This window comes from Bos grunniens, chromosome 10 (genome assembly GCF_055505025.1).
Source record: "Bos grunniens cultivar Pamir isolate PY7600 chromosome 10, Bosgru_T2T1.0, whole genome shotgun sequence".
NCBI lineage: Eukaryota > Metazoa > Chordata > Mammalia > Artiodactyla > Bovidae > Bos > Bos grunniens.
In genome coordinates, this window is record NC_141174.1 from 77,002,003 (window position 1) to 77,020,704 (window position 18,702).

Here is an 18,702-nt window from a genome sequence, read left to right on the forward strand (position 1 = left end):
ACCTAAGGGAATTCAAGAAAAGAAGAACATTTCTGTAAAAATGCAGGATGTTGGCCCCAGATAACTGAGATGCATATGCAAGGAATGACTTCAATAATTTCAGAATCTTGCATCTTCCCATACATAGGTTGCTGCTGCTGCTAAGTCGTGTTCGACTCTGTGTGACCCTATAGACTGCCGCCCACTAGGCTCCTCTGTCCTTGGGATTCTGCAGGCAAGAATACTGGAGTGGGTTGCCATTTACTTCTCCAGGGATCTTCCAGACCCAGAGATCAAACCCAGGTCTCTTACATCTTAACTTCATTGGCAGGCAGGTTCTTTACCACTTGTGCCACCTTGGAAGCCCTCCCACATGTAGAACACTAAATCCCTTAACTTGATGTCTGGTTTTCCTTGCTGCTGCTGCTGCTAATTGCTTCAGTCGTGTCCGACTCTGTGTGACCCCATAAACGGTAGCCCACCAGGCTCCCCTGTTCCTGGGATTCTCCAGGCAAGAACACTGGAGTGGGTTGCCATTTCCTTCTCCAATGCATGAAACTGAGAAGTGAAAGTGAAGTCACTCAGTCGTGTCCGACTCTAGCGACCCTATGGACTGCAGCCCACCAGGCTCCTCCATCCATGGCATTTTCCAGGCAAGAGTACTGGAGTGGGGATGCCATTGCCTTCTCCGCTGGTTTTCCTTACTTAACAATAATCTTTGATGTTCCGATTGCCTGTCTGCTTTGTTGCAAACTTGTATATAGCCTGACTCCCTCTCCCACCTCCTCAAAGCAGTCTCTCAGGGCTACTGAGGTGCTTTCTCCCAGGCTGGGGGTCCTAAACATTCACATCAAGTAAAACATTCTCTGCTTTAAGGTTGTGGCTAATTTTTAAGTCGACACTAAGATAAGATATTATGTCTACTTACTTTCATTTACAGAATCTACCAAACTCCACTCTGTCTGGCACCCTGAAAATCACCAGGTATAGAAATGTCAAAAAGACCTAGTCAATAGTATCTTTAAGCTATGTGGAAAAAACAACCAAAAAAAACTGGAATGTTTAACAAAAAGTGATTATTACTAGTTCTCAGAGTGGTTTTGAAGGAGGAAACAGACAGAGCTGGACTCCATCTTAGGCCAGGCTGTGAACATTAGGCTACACGCATGGTCACCCTCCCAATGGACTCTGAACTTTGTGCCCGGTGTCTATAGAAATGGCATACCAATGGAAAACCAGATCCCCCGGATAAAAGAGCCTCAGGACTTGTACTTGGACTCTCTGTTGCCTAAAAAAATATGCTAATTATCTCTGTAACAGAACAAAGCGGTACATTTCATTATGTATATTGGGATATGACCACAGGCCTATTGATAAATATCCACTGTTTATCTAGTCTTGTGACACATGAATCGTGGGTTAACTTTGATTGTATCTCTCTTTTACCTTGTCCAGACTAGTTTCAAGGAATTTGGGGAGGTGGGTTTGAGCAAGTACACTTAGGGTATATAAGGTTTTCACAAAAACTGGTCGGGGTCCTTGGCTAAGAGGAGACTCTGCCTTGGGCCCGCCAGTGTAATAAACTGCACTCCAAGAGCTGCATTGTCCTTCTGAGTGAGTTTGTTTCCAGGAACACATGGCTACAACACTTTCAAGACCTGAATGACCTAATGTAGACACAAGCATACATATAAAAGAGGTTTAATGAAATTCCTGGTATATCATAAAAGTAGTTCCATCTTCCTTTTGGATGATTACAAGCTTTAAGGAAAGTTTTTTTATCCCTGTTTTAAAAAAATCCTCAAATAGCCCCCTTTCTAGCCAGCTTTAAACTTCCTGTCTTGCTCTCCCGACCCCACCATAGTGACTTGCCACAGCAGCCTGGCACCCACGGTGTCTCTCTGTGTTCAAATTTCCTCTTATTATAAGGACACCAGTCACACTGGATTAGGGCCCAGTTCTTGCCTGGAGAATCCCAGGGACGGGGGAGCCTGGTGGGCTGCCGTCTATGGGGTCGCACAGAGTTGGAGACGACTGAAGCGACTTAGCAGCAGCAGCAGCAGCAAGGGCTCATTTTAATTTATTCATTTCTTTAAAGCGCTTCACTTCAAATGCATCTCACATTTCCAACAAGGTAGGGCTTTAAACATATAAATTTGGGGAGAACACAATTCAACCTGTAAAAGAGATTATAAAAAGAAGTTTCATAAGCATCCCAAGGAACTAAGCGATGGTGGATGTGGTTAGTCACCCAGTAGTATCTGTTAAGGCATCCTTATATTTAGGTCTTTAAATGCAGTTTGACAACTTTTCTGAAGTGAGGATACAGTGCATAAAGTTAACCCATTCCCTACTCTTAGGACAACTGTTTTGTGGTGTCTACCAGTGGTTTGGGGGATTTCACAGACAATAGCTTCTAAGTTCTAGACCCACCACATGGATCTGCTCTCAGTCAGACCTTGGGTAGGTGGAAGCCTTGAAGCTGGGACAGTACAGATGACGAAGAAGGCACAGGAGATTAGAAAAAAGAGGGAATTATAATGTGGTATCAGGAAGTATGGATGAGACTTGGAGGTAAAATAGGATGAGAAAATAAGATCAGAAATGATGGCACGCTTGTGTGCCTAGTTCCCTGGGTTCTGTTGACTACCTGGAGGGTTATAACTAAATCAGATTACTCAGGAGTAAGAGAAACATCTGTTTTGCTTTGTTTTTTTCTCACAAGAAAGAAAGCTCTGCTTTTCCAGAATTCCATCTTCTTTTCTTGGGCTTTCGGGATTGGTGGGCAGCCTCTATGGCAAGCCTGGTATTTTACCTAAACTCAGTAGTATGGTGCCCAGTACTTAACTGTTTTTACATTCTCCATGTACTCTTGCAATTCCCTCAAAATTAATATAACACAGGATATTTTTTTAAAAAATCAGTTCTTTCCTCAATATGTTTCTTTACAAGCTGCTGCCTTTGCGCCACAACTACTGAGCCCCTGCTTTATAGCCTATGAGCTACAACTACTGAGCCCAAGTGCCGCAGCTACTGAAGACCGGGCACCTTAGAGACAGTGGTCTATAACAAGAGAAGCCCTGCAGCTAGAAGCCCTCACACTGCAACTAGAGCGTAGCCTCCACTCACCTGCATGCAGTCATAAAGACCCAGCACAGCCAAAAATAATTTTTAAAAAAATCATTTGACTGTATTTGTGTGGGTATGTCTCTGGTCTCTCTATGCTGTTCCATTGATTTCTGTGTTTATTCTTCCACCAATTCACACAGAAATATGTACTTAGATGTTCAAAGCAGCTATCTTCCTAATCACCCAGAATGGAAACAGTGCAAATGTCCAACAGGTGAATGGATAAATAAGCTGTGGAACATCCACAGCAAGAAAAAGAAATGAACCATTGATTCACACAACAGCTTGAATATATTTCAAAGGCATTGAGGAAGTGAGATGAAACTATCCTACCTACACTTGTTACAAGCCACAAAGAAACCCAAAGTACATGGGAATTTAGTGAATGCTTTGCAGACGTGCTTGCAATTTGTCCCCTAGAAAGTAGCTCCTGGGAGACAGTTTTGAAGTGCTTCCAGGAGTGTCTTGGTCTAATCTACAGGAAGTTCACTCTCATTCTGTACCTTCTACCAGGACTCCATCATGCATCATGAATCATGCACATGGAGGGCTGTCTCACATTCGTGATCAATTCCCCAAACCAGTACTGAAGTGCCTTTCATCACAGACAGGAAGATGAGCACCCCTTGGTGCTCCCACTTGCTCTGCGAGGGCTGAATCAGGCTAAGGAGGCAAGAGTGGGGATTGGGAGCCGCCTTTCATTTTCCAGTTAGAGAGAAAGCTCAAAGTGCAAAATACTGACGAGACAGCGCTTGGAAAGAAAGAACCTAAAGTGCTGGTCCTGTACTCTGTTCATTGAAGGACTCAGTTAAGGTGTGGATGACTGATCTGTTTCCGGCTGGAAGACTATTGGCTGCTGGAATTGAAGGGAAATTTACCAGAGAGAGAGGCAGGAGAAAATCAGCCTGTCCAAAGAGGCAGAAGACACTGTGGTTTTTTTGGTACAGGTAAGACTGCAGGAGCAAGGAGTGTGCTGGGAGGCATTTTACCTGTCCACCAAGAATGCAGAATTCCTGGAGCTTGTTTGGTTTGAAGAGTCTTCTGAAAATTAATACTATCCTTCTTAGAAGAATAGCTAGATATCGTCATTTCTGTCATGATGCAGATACCCATCCATTTTCACATGTTAGTACCTCAGTTTTCAGATTAATCTGCCTGGGTTAGTCTTCTGGAAGAGGTTTGTACTCCTTTATTTATGGGGTAGCAAGACTCCCTCACAGAAGGGAAACCTTTTTTTTTTTTTGGCCACACCACCTGGCATGCGGCATCTTTGTTCCTAGACCCGGGATAGAACCCAGGCTCCTGCAGTGGAAGCCTGGAGTCTTAACCGGTTACTGCCAGGGAGGTCCCCCACAAAGAGATCTCTGATTTGTCTCCCAACTGCTGTTTCTCCTTGACTCTGCCTGATGTCTCTAGGACAAGACTTGATCTCTTCCCTTTAGGTGTCCTGTTTAGAGCACTTCCCAACCTACCCCCACCCACACCTTCTGGTTCCCTGGCTGTGCAGGGCTGCACCCAGACCATCTGTTACCACCTATCACCTTATTCCCCAGGTGGAGGCTCACAGGGTCCCCTGGCCCAGAACCTGCAGGGAACCAGTAGTCAGAGCTGGTGACTGTGCAGAATAGATGCAGCAAAACTCCAAGTGAATGTTCAAACCTCCACTAAAGTGTTCTCTCAGCTCTAGGAGGAGGGAAAAAGAGGAACTGCTGTTTTGGAAACAATAGAAGAACTTAAGAAAAATTCTATCTGAAGAAAACAGATCTAGAAACAAAGTTTCCTTTTTATTTCTTCCTCCATCCTCACTGTGAGGAGTGAGATACCTACTGCCACTGAATCAGCTGTCCACCCCTATCCCCCAGAGACCCCAGGGTTAAGCTTCCACTTTACCTAAAAACACAGGATCAATTCCACCATTTATAAATGTGGTACACATGATGAAAGAACTGGTCAAACTGGTTGGCAGTGGGATCTTTCTCCAGTTTTATGACCTTGTCTAGAGCTAGATGCAAGTATAAACAGGAAGTCATATGAGATGATTAAGCGGTGACAAAAGCCGAGTCTAGTCTTTTCAATGGATATAATAAAGGGTTGTCGAGAAGTGAGCAGGCTCGCAGCCAAGTGCCCTGGGAACCTGTGAGAGCCCCCAGCAGCTCAGGCAGGGAAAGCTGTGACTCCACAGCTCTCAGTGAAGGAGGGAGACTGGGGGATTTCACCTTGAGGAGACTCCAGGAGCAGAAAGAGCAACGACAGGGAGGCTGGGACACCCAGGGTTTGGTCTCAATCTGACACTAACTAGCAGCTGCCAGGAGCAGGTCACTTAACCTTTCTAAGACTCAGGTTTCCCCCTGTAAAAGGCAGGGCTTTCTTTAGGTAGGGATGGCCAATGGGTAGCACATATACACTGACCTCCTTGGAGCCTTTGTGGAGACCACTGCTCCATCATATCACTGTTTAGGCATTTTTGTACACATTCTAGGCAGGTACTTCTAACCAGAGTTGGTCCACAAGCTGAAATCTACTTAGTTGAAATCCTCCCCACATTTGGTGATCCCTGAGGTCCTTTCTAGCTTCTGAATGAAGAATTCCAAGTTTGCAAGTAAGAGAGGACCATCCTTCTGATTTAGTAATAGCTCCCTCAAAAAAAGGAAAATGGAAATCTTAGGTCATAATTTCGTAGTCTTCTTCTGCTCCTGAGGCCAAACAGGGGCTCTCCTGGATCACATGATCTTTTCTTCTGTGCCAGAGATTTTTGTATGTGAGCTTCACCCTCTGTCAGCTCACCCAGCATGACAGTGTCCCAGACTATAGATCTTAAAATCACCCACACATTTATACTGGGTGTCAAGGAACCTACAAAGAGAGGAATTATCTTAGGGCACTGAAAACCAAAAGTCAGAAGAGGTGGCATTTAAGGATTGCGTTCCCTTCTTACCACAGATAACCTGATTCACGCTTCTCACCCCTGGCAAGAGAGCAATCACATGAACAATACCCAGGTGAGGACAGCATCAGGAATTCAGGTGGTTGCAAGTATGTTTATTGAAAGAAGCAGTGATTTGGTTAACACAGGTCCCACCTCACAACCCACTCCTCACCCCCCAAACCACCAGGGGCAAGACTCAGGCCAGGGGAGCAAGTGTGGGTTGGATAGAAGACTTAACTAGCTTGAGTTATTGCTTTCATGCCAGGGAATCCTGTGTGTGCGTTTCTGGTAAGGTGCGCAGAGATAAGAGCCCTAACTAACTTGAGCTATTGCCCCCAGGGCAAGGAAACATGGGGGGAGAGGCAGGTGCCTTTGTGATGAAGTGGTGCATCTTGCTGCTCTGGCCTTAGGTAGAGACCTACACTGAAGCATCAAAGTGGACTGGCACGTACGGGTTTCCCTCACAAGCCACAATGATGTGTTTATTCGCCTGGGTGGTCTTGTAGGCACAGTTGGGGTACTTGGAGCTGCCGGTCTCACGGCAGTCTGTGATGCTCATGGTGGAGTAGCTCTGGTAGCAATTGGTCTGCCCATTCTTGCAGGCAACATTTTTCTGGGAGCACACAGCCTGAACATCAGCCAGGGACTCGTGCACAAAGGTGTTCACTGGCTTGCATCGATCTTTGGTCAGGTTCCGGCTCTTCATCATCTGGTTACAGTAGTTGGAGCTGCTGGCAGAGGAAGTGCTGGAGTCCATGTGCTGCCGCTCAAACTTGGCTGCTGCAGTTTCCTTGCCCAGGGAAGGCTGGACCCGCACCAGCAGCAGCACCAGGACTAACAGCGACAACAGGACCAGGGACTTCAGAGCCATGATGACTGCACTCCCCTGGAGAAACCTGAATGAGAAAAGGGGGAGAGGAGGAAAAGCATCGCCTTTGAAAGAGACCCCAGCTCCCACCTGTAGCCTCCCTGGCTTACAGTCTCCCTGCCGGTCAACCAGAAAGATGTCCCTGTTCCTAAGAGCTTTCCTAGGTAAGGAGACACATATACTCTTCCCACAAACATTTGACTCCCACTCCCTACAGAGGTGTCGTCCTCCCCTTTGGGTGGTGACCCCCAAAATGATCTAAAATCCTAGCAGTCCTGTCTTTGAATACAGAAAGTCTTTTGATATGGAATACATTTGGAAAATAAAATACTTTTGTACCCAGCACTCATGCAGCTCATTAGGGGATCCTTTTGAATAAACCACTAAATAAAAAAGTCAGATTTTGAATAAGCTAAGTTGTATCCCCAAAATAACCACCAGTATTCATCTGGATCACAGTTGACAGAGCCCTGTTGTCCTCCAGCACAAGGGAAACTCAGTCCCTGTCCTGTGTCTGACCCCATACCATAAAGGACACCATTGTATTCCTATGAGAGATTCAAGCCTCCCCCAACCTGGAGGCTTCTCCTTCTCCAACCCTGTGGGCTCTCTGCAGCCTGCGTGCTCCATTCCTGACCCCAGCTCTGCTCCCTGCCCCTGTCTGCCCAGCCCAATTCTCAGGCTAGTCTCACTCACCTAGGATCCTCCCTCTCAAACCCTCAAGCAGAAGCAGCTCCTGAGACCACTTCTTGGGCTGCTTACCTGGGTCTCTAGTTTGATGTCTGAGAGAGAGAAGGCAGTTTCTGCAATCATTCTCTTCCAGAGGTGTGGACCTTATACTGGTGAAAGGGGGCTTGGCTTCCAAGAAGGGTGGGAGGGGCATCTTGGTCTCAGTCCACAGGAAAACAAGGTCAAGCGAGGAAAGGTTGGGGAATTGCCCAGGACACCTGGCCTGGTAGTATGCCTGCCTATTCATCAGACTCCGGTTCTGTCCCTGGGGTGGGAAGATCCTTTGGAGAAGGAAATACCAACCCACTCCAGATCTTGCCTAGGAAATTCCATGGACAGAGAAGCCTGGCAGGCTACAGTCCAGACACAATTGAGCATACCCGCACACCCTTTTGGGGGGACTGCTGGGGATAGTGAGCCTTTGCTGATAAGAACTTTTCTCTCTATAAAGCAGCAGAGAAAGCCACTATAGTATTGATGCTCAAACTCCAACCAAATCCATGTTCCACACTAAATAGCCCAGGCATGTGTGCTAAGTGGCTTCAGTTGTATCTGACTCTTTGTGACCCTGATAGCTCAGTTGGTAAAGAATCCGCCTACAGTGCAGGAGACCCCGGTTCAATTCCTGGATCAGGAAGATCCTCTGGAGAAGTGATAGGCTACCCACTCCAGTATTCTTGGGCTTCCCTTGCGGCTCAGCTGGTAAAGAATCTGCCTGCAATGTGGGAGACCTGGGATGGGAAGATCCCTGGAGAAGGGAAAGGCTATCCACTCCAGTATTCTGGCCTGGAGAATTCCAGGGTCACAAAGAGTCGAACATGACTGAATGACTTTCACTTTTCACTTTGCGACCCTATGGGCTATAGCCTGCCAGGCTCCTCTGTCCATGGGATTCTCCAGGCTAGAATACTAGAATGGGTTGCAATGCCCAACCCAGGGATCAAACTCATGTCTCATATCTTCTGCATTGCCAGTTGGGTTCTTTTCCTACTAGCACCACTTGGGAAACACGAGGAGGTTATCAAAAGTCACATAACAAGTAATCATGGGAAGGGGAAGGCACGGGATGTCATCTCTCTCCCCCGGAATCCTGAAGCCGCTTTGGCCAGAATTTCTTGACTCCCATCAGCATCTGCAGGGGGAAGGGAGTGGTGAGAGCAAAGGGTGGCAAGAGGAAGGGGGTGGCGAGGAGGTGAGAGGTGTCCAGCTGCCCCTAGCTGGAAGGCTCCCTAGATCTGGAGAAGATGACAGTACCTGAACACGGAGGAGGAAAAGGAAGCCTCTGTGTGACCTTACCCAGTTCTGGCCTCTTCTACACTCCTGGGCTGTTGAAAAAGAACGTGTGACTGTTCTTATCTACAGTGATCTCTCTTCCTGTAGGCCAGAGTGGAGGAGAGGAATTTGAGATAAGCCAAAATGCAAAATCCCCTTTAGAGAAGAAACAGAGAACATCATATTTCTTAGCAGTAGAATTTCCTCCCAGAAAGAGACCTGTATTTGCTGAGAGACAATTTTGTTTTTATTTATTTACTTTTAAAGTATAGACTTCCCTGGTGGCTCAGATGGTAAAGTGTCTGCCTACAATGCGGGAGACCTGGGTTCAATCCCTGGGTCAGGAAGATCTCCTGGAGAAGGAAATGGCAATCCACTCCAGTATTCTTGCCTGGAAAATCTCATGGACGGAGGAGGCTGGTAGACTACAGTCCAGGGAGTCTCAAAGAGTCGCAAAGAGTCGGACACCACTGAGCTTTTTGACTTCACTTTTTACTCACATTAAAGTATAGTTGATTTACAATATTGTGTTAGTTTTAGGTGTACAGCAAAGTGACTCAGATATATATAAACATATACAGTTATTACTTTTTTATGGAGGATAATTTTACTCCCTCTGGAGCATGAATTATCAAAATATCTCTATGTTCTAGCTTTACACTGTCTCGGTCTGTAACCGAGAAAGGTTAATTTTGACTCCATACTGGACTGGATCTGTTTCTATGACTTTAATCCTTGTTTTTTTTTCGCTACTTTTGTTATTATAGCATACATAAAGGCTGTAGAATCCTGCCCACCCCCACACCCTTAAACTAAAGTGAAGTCGTTCAGTCATTTCCGACTCTTTGTGACCCCATAGACTGTAGTCTACCAGGCTCCTGTGTCCATGGGATTTTCCAGGCAAGAATACTGGAGTGGGTTGCCATTTCCTTCTCCAGGAGATCTTCCCAACCTAGGGATTGAACCCAGGTCTCCCACATTGTAAGCAGATGCTTTACTGTCTGAGCCACCAGGGAAGTCATACCCTTAAAGTGCCTTTGTTTAGCTGACAGGAAGATAACCTGGCCCTGCCCACCTGTGAAGGACTGAGACATTCTTGAGTTCCTTGTGTAGACAACGGTGCCACTTGCCTGCTGCTTGCCCGGGGTGGCTCAGAAATTCATATTTGGGGGAGGGGGGGCCAGAATTGCACATACCTGTGGCATCCTTTCTTATTGATATGGCAGGAGATATTCCATTTCGCACCACCTGTGAAAAGGCTGTGTCTGTGTTAAGTCACTTCAGTCATGTCAAATTCTTTGTGACCTACGGACTGTAGCCCACCAGGCTCCTCTGTCCATGGGATTCTCCAGGCAAGAATACTGGAGTGGGTTGCCATGCCTTTGTCCAGGAGATCTTCCCAACCCAAGGATTGAACCTGTGTCTCTTATGTCTCTTGCATTGGCAGGTGGGTTCTTTAACACTAGTGTCTGTAAGGAAGTGAAACTCACATATCCCCATCTGGGACTTGCCATTCTAGAAGGTATTTGCAAGAAATAAATGGTCTTTCTACTTTAGCTTTCCTGGTGGCTCAGACAGTAAAGAATCTTCCAGCAATGTGGGAGACCCAGGTTCCATTGCTGTGTAGGGAAGATCCCCTGGAGAAGGGAATAGCAACCCACTCCAGTATTCTTGCCTGGAAAATTCCACAGATAGAAGAGCTTTGTGGGCTATAGTCTATGGGGTCACAGAAAGTCAGACATGACTGAGCAACTAACACTTTCACTTTCAACTTTGTTTCCTCACCTCACCCCCCGTCGCTGATCCATAAAAGAGCCTGGCATGCAGGCCCCAACAAAATGGTTATTTTGAGATGTTAGTCTGCCATCTTCTTGGTCAGCTGACTGTCCAAATAAAGTTGTTAGGTAGTTAGAATAGGAAAAAGGAGTCAAAAATGGTGGTGGCTAAAAGATGAAGAAAAGAAAAAGCCCGCAAAAATGAAACAAAAGAAAACCTGCAGACTGGAGTGAGAACTTCAGGTGAAACAAACACATTCCCTTCTTGGCCAGCCCAATTTACATGGGGCAGGCTCAGCAGGGAGGAGACAAATGAATGAAAGGAGGAAGCCAAGACAGACCGAGGCCTCTCCTTTGGGGTCTGCCTGCCCTCACACCTCGAAGGTGTACTATCCTTTGCTTGCCAAATAAAACTAAGCTGTAACCGAGCTGTAACACTGGTCTGTCATTTCAAATATTTGCTGTAGTGAGACATAACCAAGGAAATTACACATTCCCCCAACAAAGTTGTATTCTGTGTCTCAACACCTAGTCTCTCAGATTTATTGTCCTATCATATGGTGAACAGAGCAAGCTTGGACTCAGTAACAAGTCCAAATCCTGGTTTAGCACCTTAAGCACTGGGAAAGTTTTCTCATCTCTAAAATGGGGTGATAATAACATGTTTCTCTTAGACTTGTTTTTAAGACAAAATAAGGTAAGAAGCAGTGTTCCCTGATAGCTCAGTAGTAAAGAACCTGCATGCCAATGCAGGGGATGTAGGAGACACATGTTCAGCCCCTGGATCAGGATGATCCCTGGGGGAGGAAATGGCAACCCACCTCAGTCTTCTTGCCTGGGAAATCCCATGGACAGAGGAGCCTGGCGGGCTACAGTCCATAGCGTCACAAAGAGTCAGACAAGACTGTGCTACTGAGTACACAGGCCAGGTAAGATGCAGAGTGCTTAGAAAGCCTGTTATTATTCACAGAGAGTGGGGTTAAAACCTCCCACAAGGAATCTGTTTAAATAAAACTAGGTGATCTTGGAATTGCTTTCTACAGGGGGTGGAGTCAATAACTGTCTGGCTTTTGCTTTGCTAAAATCCAGAGCCGAAAACAGCAGGAAGTTTCAAATCCGTGGGGAGGGAAAGATAGGAGGAAGAGAGAGGAGAGGAAACTTGATGGAAAGAACAGAATTTTTTTTTTAAGAGATTTTAAAGAAAATAAATAAATAAATAAACAATTTTTGACTGTCCTGGGTCTTCATTGCTGTGTGAGGGCTTTCTCTAGTTGCAGTGAGTGGGGCTACTCTTCATTGCAGCACATGGGTTCCTCGTTTCGGTGGCTTCTCTTGTGATGGAGCACAGGCTCTGTGCATGGTCTTCAGCAGTTGTGACTTAGGGGCCTAGTTGCTCACAGGCATATGTGCTCTTCCTGGCCCAGGGATTGAACCCATGTCCTCTGCACTGGCAGTCGAATTTTTAACCCCTGGACCACCAGAATTCTTTAAGGGAAAATTTTTTAATTGTTTTGCCACATGAAATCCAAGAAATCTTTGGTAAAGTAAACCTTCTTTTCTAATGTGTTTAAATTTGGAAGGGGAAGTGGGGCCAAAGAAGATGTGGTGACATGTGAGCTTTTATTTTCCTTTCCATAATTCACTCACCACCCAGGTTTTCTTTGTCTCTTAGTCTTTAGATTGTACTCATACCATCTTGAGGGGTATTGGAAGGAAAACTTTTCCTATACTCATTTATGTACAGTCATGAACCCTGTGAATTAACTGACAAAATGACTTAAGATTAACAGAAGGAGAAATGACAAACTTTATGCATATGCATATGGAAGAACATAGAAGTGCTTCTCTGAACTGCTAGGGAAAAGGTTTATACTTTACATCAGCTTAATGGGGCAGAGGGGAGCAAATAGGGACTCTACAAGAAATAAATGGATTTTTTAAAGGAAAGATAAATGAGCTTTTATGGGAATAAATGGGATGGAAAATAATTTGTTTTAATGTTTGTCTAATGCAAGTGTGAATGATCTGTTTTCTTCCTGGGTGTAACTCCCCACTAAAGGGATGTATAGCAGCTTTACTATCAGAAGATTCTGCCTTTATTCAGAAAGGGAAGCTCAGAAAAAGCTTCTTTCTGCATCTGCTGGGTCTCAAATATCTTCAGTTTAAAATAACCTTCATATCAACTCTACAGATCTTCATTGGTTACTCACAGTAACCAATTTAGAATTTGCTCATTCATTTATTCAACCTCAGTGAAGTACAGAAATAAGTTACAGGGCCTGCCCTAAAGGTGCCCAACAGGATGGTTTGTATTAGCATCCCACTAAGGTGTTGGGCATGGCTGCATGAAAACAGTCATTCTTGTTTCACTTTTCCAGTGCAAGAAGAATTTCAGGGAGTTGGTCCAACAAGAAGATTTCAGAATTGCAGAAATATGAACAGGCTTTCAGCGACCCAAATAAGGTTCTTCAGTAGTCTACCCCCTAGGCATCCCAAAGTAAGATTTCATTTTGCCTGTTTGTGTATGGCAATCTGGACAAATCCTTGGATTTTTTTTTTAATTTGTTTGTTTGTTTTTGTTTTGTTTTGTTCTTTGGCTATGGGGAGTTACTTGTGGTATCCCAGTTCCTCAACTAGGGATTGAAGCTGGGCCCCTGCATTGAAAATACCAAGGGAATTCCCACCCTTAAGCTTTTAATTAAACTATGGAAACCATCAAAACCATTAATAGAGCTGCCATGCTTGTGCTTGTGCTTGTGCTTAGTCACTCAGTTGGGTCTGACTCTTTGTAACGCCATGGACTGTAACTCACCAGGCTCCTCCGTCCATGGGGATTCTCCAGGCAAGAATACTGGAGTGGGTTGCCATGCCCTCCTCCAGGGGATCTACCCAACCCAGGGATCAAACCCAGGTCTCCCACATCGCAGGTGGATTCTTCACCATCTGATCTACCAGAGAAGTCCTGAGCTACTATATGACCCTGCAATCCCACCCCAGGGCATATATCCAGAGAAAAACATGATCCAAAAAGATATATACATCCCAATGTTCACTGAAGCACTGTTTACAATAACCAAGACATGGAAGCAACCTAAATGTCCATCAACAGAGGAATGGATAAAGAAGATGTGGTAAGTATACACAATGGAATATTTCTTAGTCATTAAAAATAATGAAATAATGCCATTTGCAGCAACACGGATGGACCTAGAGAGTGTCATACTGAGTGAAGTAAGTCAAATGAAAAATTTTGTATTGAATCTAAAAAGAAATGATACAAATGAATTTATTTACAAACAGAAAGATAGAGACTTAGAGAATAAACTTATGGATGCTGAGGGGAAGAGATAGGGAGTTTGGGCAGGTCATGAACACATGACTATATTAAAAATGGATAACCAACAAGGACCTACTGTATAGCACATGGAACTCTGCACAGTGTTAGTTGGCAGCCTGGCTGGTAGGGGTTGGGGGAGGATGGATACATGTATATGTATGGCTGAGTCCCTTCACTGTTCACCTGCAAATATCACAACATTGTTAATCGGCTATACCCCAGTACAAAATAAAAAGTTCAAAAATAAATAAATGAAAAGCCAGGTCATAACAGGTGAGACAGCTTCTGCCTGGCTTTCCCTCTCTGTTGTGGGACACCCACACTTGGACCCAATCATCACGTTGTGAGGAAGATGGTGCCACGTGGAGGCCTTGTATAAATATCCAGCCAGCAAGTCCAGCTAAGGTATTAGAATACATTACTCTCACATCTCACATACTGTTCACCACTAAAGCACCCTGAATCCTGCCATTCTTCTCTGACCAAAAGAAGGGGAGTCTCATGATCATCTTATCTCAGACAGAGAACTTTTTGGATCTCAGATTTCTAGACTCCTAATGATAACCCTAGCCTAATTTTACTTGTTGACAGATCATATCTTAAAACTGAAACTGGAGGTTATCAAGCAGGATATGCTCTCATTAACCTACATACTTCAGGGGATGAAGACTCCCTCTTAGTGGAGGCAGTCTCTACAGATGTGGTAAAAATAGCAAAAGAACTGAGATAGATGGGCACCAATCTGAGTAGCTGAAGTCTATCCTCTGTGGACAGATACTCCAAGGTAAAGATCGTGGTAGGAGAAAGGAGGAGCTGAGTCCTGCCCAGATAAGAGATAAAGAGACCGGGAACTTATGGTTGCTGGAGGGAAGGGATAATTAGGGAGTTTGGGATGGTCACATATACGCTGCTATATTTAAAATGGATAACCAACAAGGACCTACTGTATAGCACATGGAAATTTGCCCAACATTATGTGGCAGCCTGAATGGGAGGGGGGATTAGGGGAGAATGGATACATGTATGGTTGGTTGGTTTAGTCCAACTCTTTGCAACCACATGGACTGTAGTCTGCCAGGCTCCTTTGTCCATGAGATTCTCCAGTCAAGAATACTGCAGTGGGTTGCCATTTTCTTCTCCAGGGGATCTTCCCAACCCAGGAATTGAACCCAGGTCTCCTGTATTGCAGACAGATTTTTTACCAACTGAGCTACAAGGGAAGCTTGGATACATATATATATATATATATATATATATACTATCACAACATTGTTAATCCGGTATATTCCATTTGTTGTTGTTCAGTTATTCAGTCGTGTCCAATGCTTTGCAACCCCATGGACTGCAGCACGCCAGGCTTCCCTGTCCTTCACCATCTCCAGGAGTTTGCTCAAACTCATGTCCATTGAGTCGGTGATGCCATCCAACCATCTCTTCCTCTGTCATCCCCTTCTCCTCCTGCCTTCAATCTTTCCCAGCATCAGGGTCTTTTCCAATGAGTTAGCTCTTTGCATAAGGAGGCCAAAGTATTGGAGTGTCAGCATCAGTCTTTCCAATGAATATTCATGACTGATTTCCTTTAGGATTGACTGGTTTGATCTTCATGCAGTCCAAGGGACTCTCAAGAGTATTTTCCAACACCACAGTTCAAAAGCATTAGGTCTTCCATGCTCAGCGTTCTTTATGGTCCAACTCTCACATCCATACATGACTATTGAAAAAACCATAACTTTGACTATTTGTACATTTGTTGGCACAAAAGGAAAAGTTCAAAAGGAAAAAAAAGAGAGAGATAAAGAGATTGCATATTTCTCATTCTTGAGGTAAAAGAGAACTTTCCAACTGCACATGTGCAGAAAGGCTCCTCAGGGGCTGAAAAGATGGCATACCACTGCATAATAGGTGGTGTCAACCTTCCCACAGGCCTCTGTGCCGAAATCTGTCTTGGCTAAGAGATTTGCACAAACAGGAGAGGACTCTGAATTTATAACAGAGGGACTCAGAGCCAGGCAAAGCAAGATGATTGGCCAGAGGAAACCAGGAAGAAGTGCTCCATGTAAGTGATTCAAACCACTGCAAGAGTGAGACTGTCTCTCTGAACCACCCCATCCCTATCCCACCCCACCAGTGTATATCTATTCACATGTATCTTTTTTTCCTCTTAATAAACACTTCACTGTTTCACTATCTTCCATCGCTTTGTTGAATTCATTTATATAAAGCAGATAAGCCAGGGACTTCTCACTATCTGCTGGCACTTGTGGTCTAATGATTAGGATTCAGTGCTCACTGCTGAGGCCTGGTTTCTTTTATTTTTTTTAACTTTATACAGCACATAAAAAAAAAAGACATTTATTCAGCGTCATGATCAGACTATCACATTTAGCACTCAACAGCGTGGGTGCAAAAAAAAAATCTACATTAAAACCCTTTGTTGGAATGCTTTACACTTTACACAGAACAGAAACTAAAATAACCTGTTTTACAATTAGTCACAAGTACAGTCCTCGAGTTTTTTGCCCATACACATGCTGCTGCTGCTAAGTTGCTTCAGTCGTGTCCGACTCTGTGCGACCCCAGAGACAGCAGCCCACCAGGCCATCCCTGGGATTCTCCAGGCAAGAACACTGGAGTGGGGTGCCATAGTCTTCTCCAATGCATGAAAGTGAAAAGGGAAAGTGAAGTCGATCAGTCATGTCTGACTCTTAGCGACCCCATGGACTGCAGCCTACCAGGCTCCTCCATCCATGGGATTTTCCAGGCAAGAGTACTAGAGTGGGGTGCCATTTCCTTCTCCACCATACACATGAGTATTGTCTAAAACATGTCTTCTTTGTAGCAGCTAGGCCCTGCCACCACTGTGCTTGGCTGAGTTCACAAATCTATTGTAACCTGTAGCTTCCCTGTCACTTCTCTGGTTCTCCTCTCCTGCTAAGCTTTGTTTCCTGGCAGTAATTAAAACCTTCTGCCACTGCCATAGCTACTGCTGCTGCTGGAGCCATCATAGCCACCTTGGTTTCATGGTTTGGCAAAGTATTGGCTTCTACCACCATAGGGGCCAGAACTCCTGCCTCTAAAGTTTCCTCCTTTCATGGGTCCAAAACTTGAAGATTGATTGTTGTAATTGCCAAAATTATTGTAGCTTCCACCACCTCCAAAATTCCTTCCGTCATTACCAAATCCATTATATCCATCCCCACTGCCACCATATCCACCACCACCATGGCTGCCACCAAAGCCACCTCAACCACTGAAGTTTCCTCCACCCCCAAAGTTGTCATTTCCACTGAAATCACCTCCATGACCTCCACCAAAGTTTCCAGAACCACTTCGACCTCTCTGGCTGGAGGAAGCACTAGCCATCTCTTGCTTAGACAGGGCTTTTCTCACTTCAAAGTTATGGGCATTCACAGTGTGGTATTTCTGAATGACAATCTTGTCTACGGAGTCATGGTCATCAAAGGTTACAAAATCAAAGCCTCTCTTTTTGCCACTGCCTTCATCAGTCATGATTTCAGTTACTTCAATTTTCCCATACTGTTCAAAATAATCTCTCAGATGATGTTCTTCAGTGTCTTCTTTAATGCCACCAAAAATATCTCTCAGTTAAGTGGGCACCAGGTCTTTGAGAATTGTCACGTGAGTGTATGTTCCTCGGTTCTTTGTCTCGTCACAACAAAGATTTGGAGCGACAGACATTAAAGCCCTTGGCGCGTCATAGCTCTCGGGTATGGGACAAACCATGCTACAGCTCTTAGGCAGCTACAGCTCTATTTTATTTAGAAGATAGCAGGAGAGTGAGAGAGAGAGAGAGAGAGAGAGAAAAGAGCGCACGCACGCAGGAGAGACAGTCCGTGAGAAAGCGCTTTGGCTCCTCCTTTTATATGTTTTTTCCTCCACCTGGGCCTGCCCTATGCAAATTGGGCTTAGCCAGGAGTGCTGTTTGTTCTGCCTGAAGTCTTCACTCTGGTCCTCAGACCTTCCTTTGACCTTCCTCATCTTATAGTCACCGCCATTTAGGACTCCTTTTCCCTATTCTACCTACCTAACAGGACCAAGCATTTTCACTGTGGTGGCCCAAGTCTGGTCCCTGATTTGGGAGCTAAGATTCCGTAAGCCGCAAGGTGTGGCCAAAAAAAACTAGCAATATTTTCAGAAATCTTTGAGCTTTCTTGACTACAGCTTCTCCTGGCCACTATCTCTATGGCCTAACAGACAACTCTCTTAGGAATACATAGATTATCCCCCTATGAATTGATAACTGGAAGGCATATGCATTGGGACTTCCCTGTAGCTCAAACAGTAAAGAACCTGCCTGCAATGCAGCAGACCTAGGTTTGATCCCTGGGTCGGGAAGATCCTCTGGAGAAGGGAATGGCAATCCACTCCAGTGTTCTTGCCTGGAGAGTCCCATGGACAGAGGAACCTCGCAGGCTACAGTCCATAGATCCTATAAAGTTGGATATGACTGAGCGACTAACCCACAGAGGCACATGCATTTGAAATTTCACCTCCAATTCTAGACTCATCCCTACCATATGCAGATACGGCAAAATATTTTGAGGGACTCTTATGCTATATACCCAGTCCTGTCACCAACAGATTAAGGCCACACTCCCACAACATCTTTCTAGACAATTTCTGCCTTATTTTCAATCAGAGGATTTTATCTATTGAAAGACACATC

General features: G+C 44.9%; 1 protein-coding gene and 1 pseudogene across 2 annotated transcripts; both read right to left on the minus strand.

Annotated features, from left to right (window-relative positions):
* Positions 1-6,126: 6,126 nt before the first annotated feature.
* On the minus strand, positions 6,127-7,713 carry LOC147364984 (ribonuclease pancreatic). Of its 2 annotated transcripts, none has more exons than XM_086319002.1 (2): positions 7,665-7,713; positions 6,127-6,930 (listed from the first exon to the last, which is right to left on the minus strand). In XM_086319002.1, exon 2 carries the CDS (start codon positions 6,903-6,905, stop codon positions 6,453-6,455), a length of 453 nt encoding a protein of 150 aa, XP_086175128.1. In that variant the 5' UTR covers positions 6,906-6,930; positions 7,665-7,713; the 3' UTR covers positions 6,127-6,452. The 2 variants fall into 2 exon arrangements, with proteins under 2 accessions (XP_086175128.1, XP_086175129.1); XM_086319003.1 differs by having other exon boundaries at positions 7,599-7,713.
* An 8,662-nt stretch (positions 7,714-16,375) lies between these two features.
* LOC147364985 (heterogeneous nuclear ribonucleoprotein A1-like) lies at positions 16,376-18,641 on the minus strand (annotated as a pseudogene).
* Between the last annotated feature and the right edge of the window lie 61 nt (positions 18,642-18,702).

Excerpts from the sequence above, each read along its gene's own strand:
- LOC147364984 (XM_086319002.1), bottom strand. The coding sequence starts at position 6,905 with ATGGCTCTGAAGTCCCTGGTCCTGTTGTCGCTGTTAGTCCTGGTGCTG.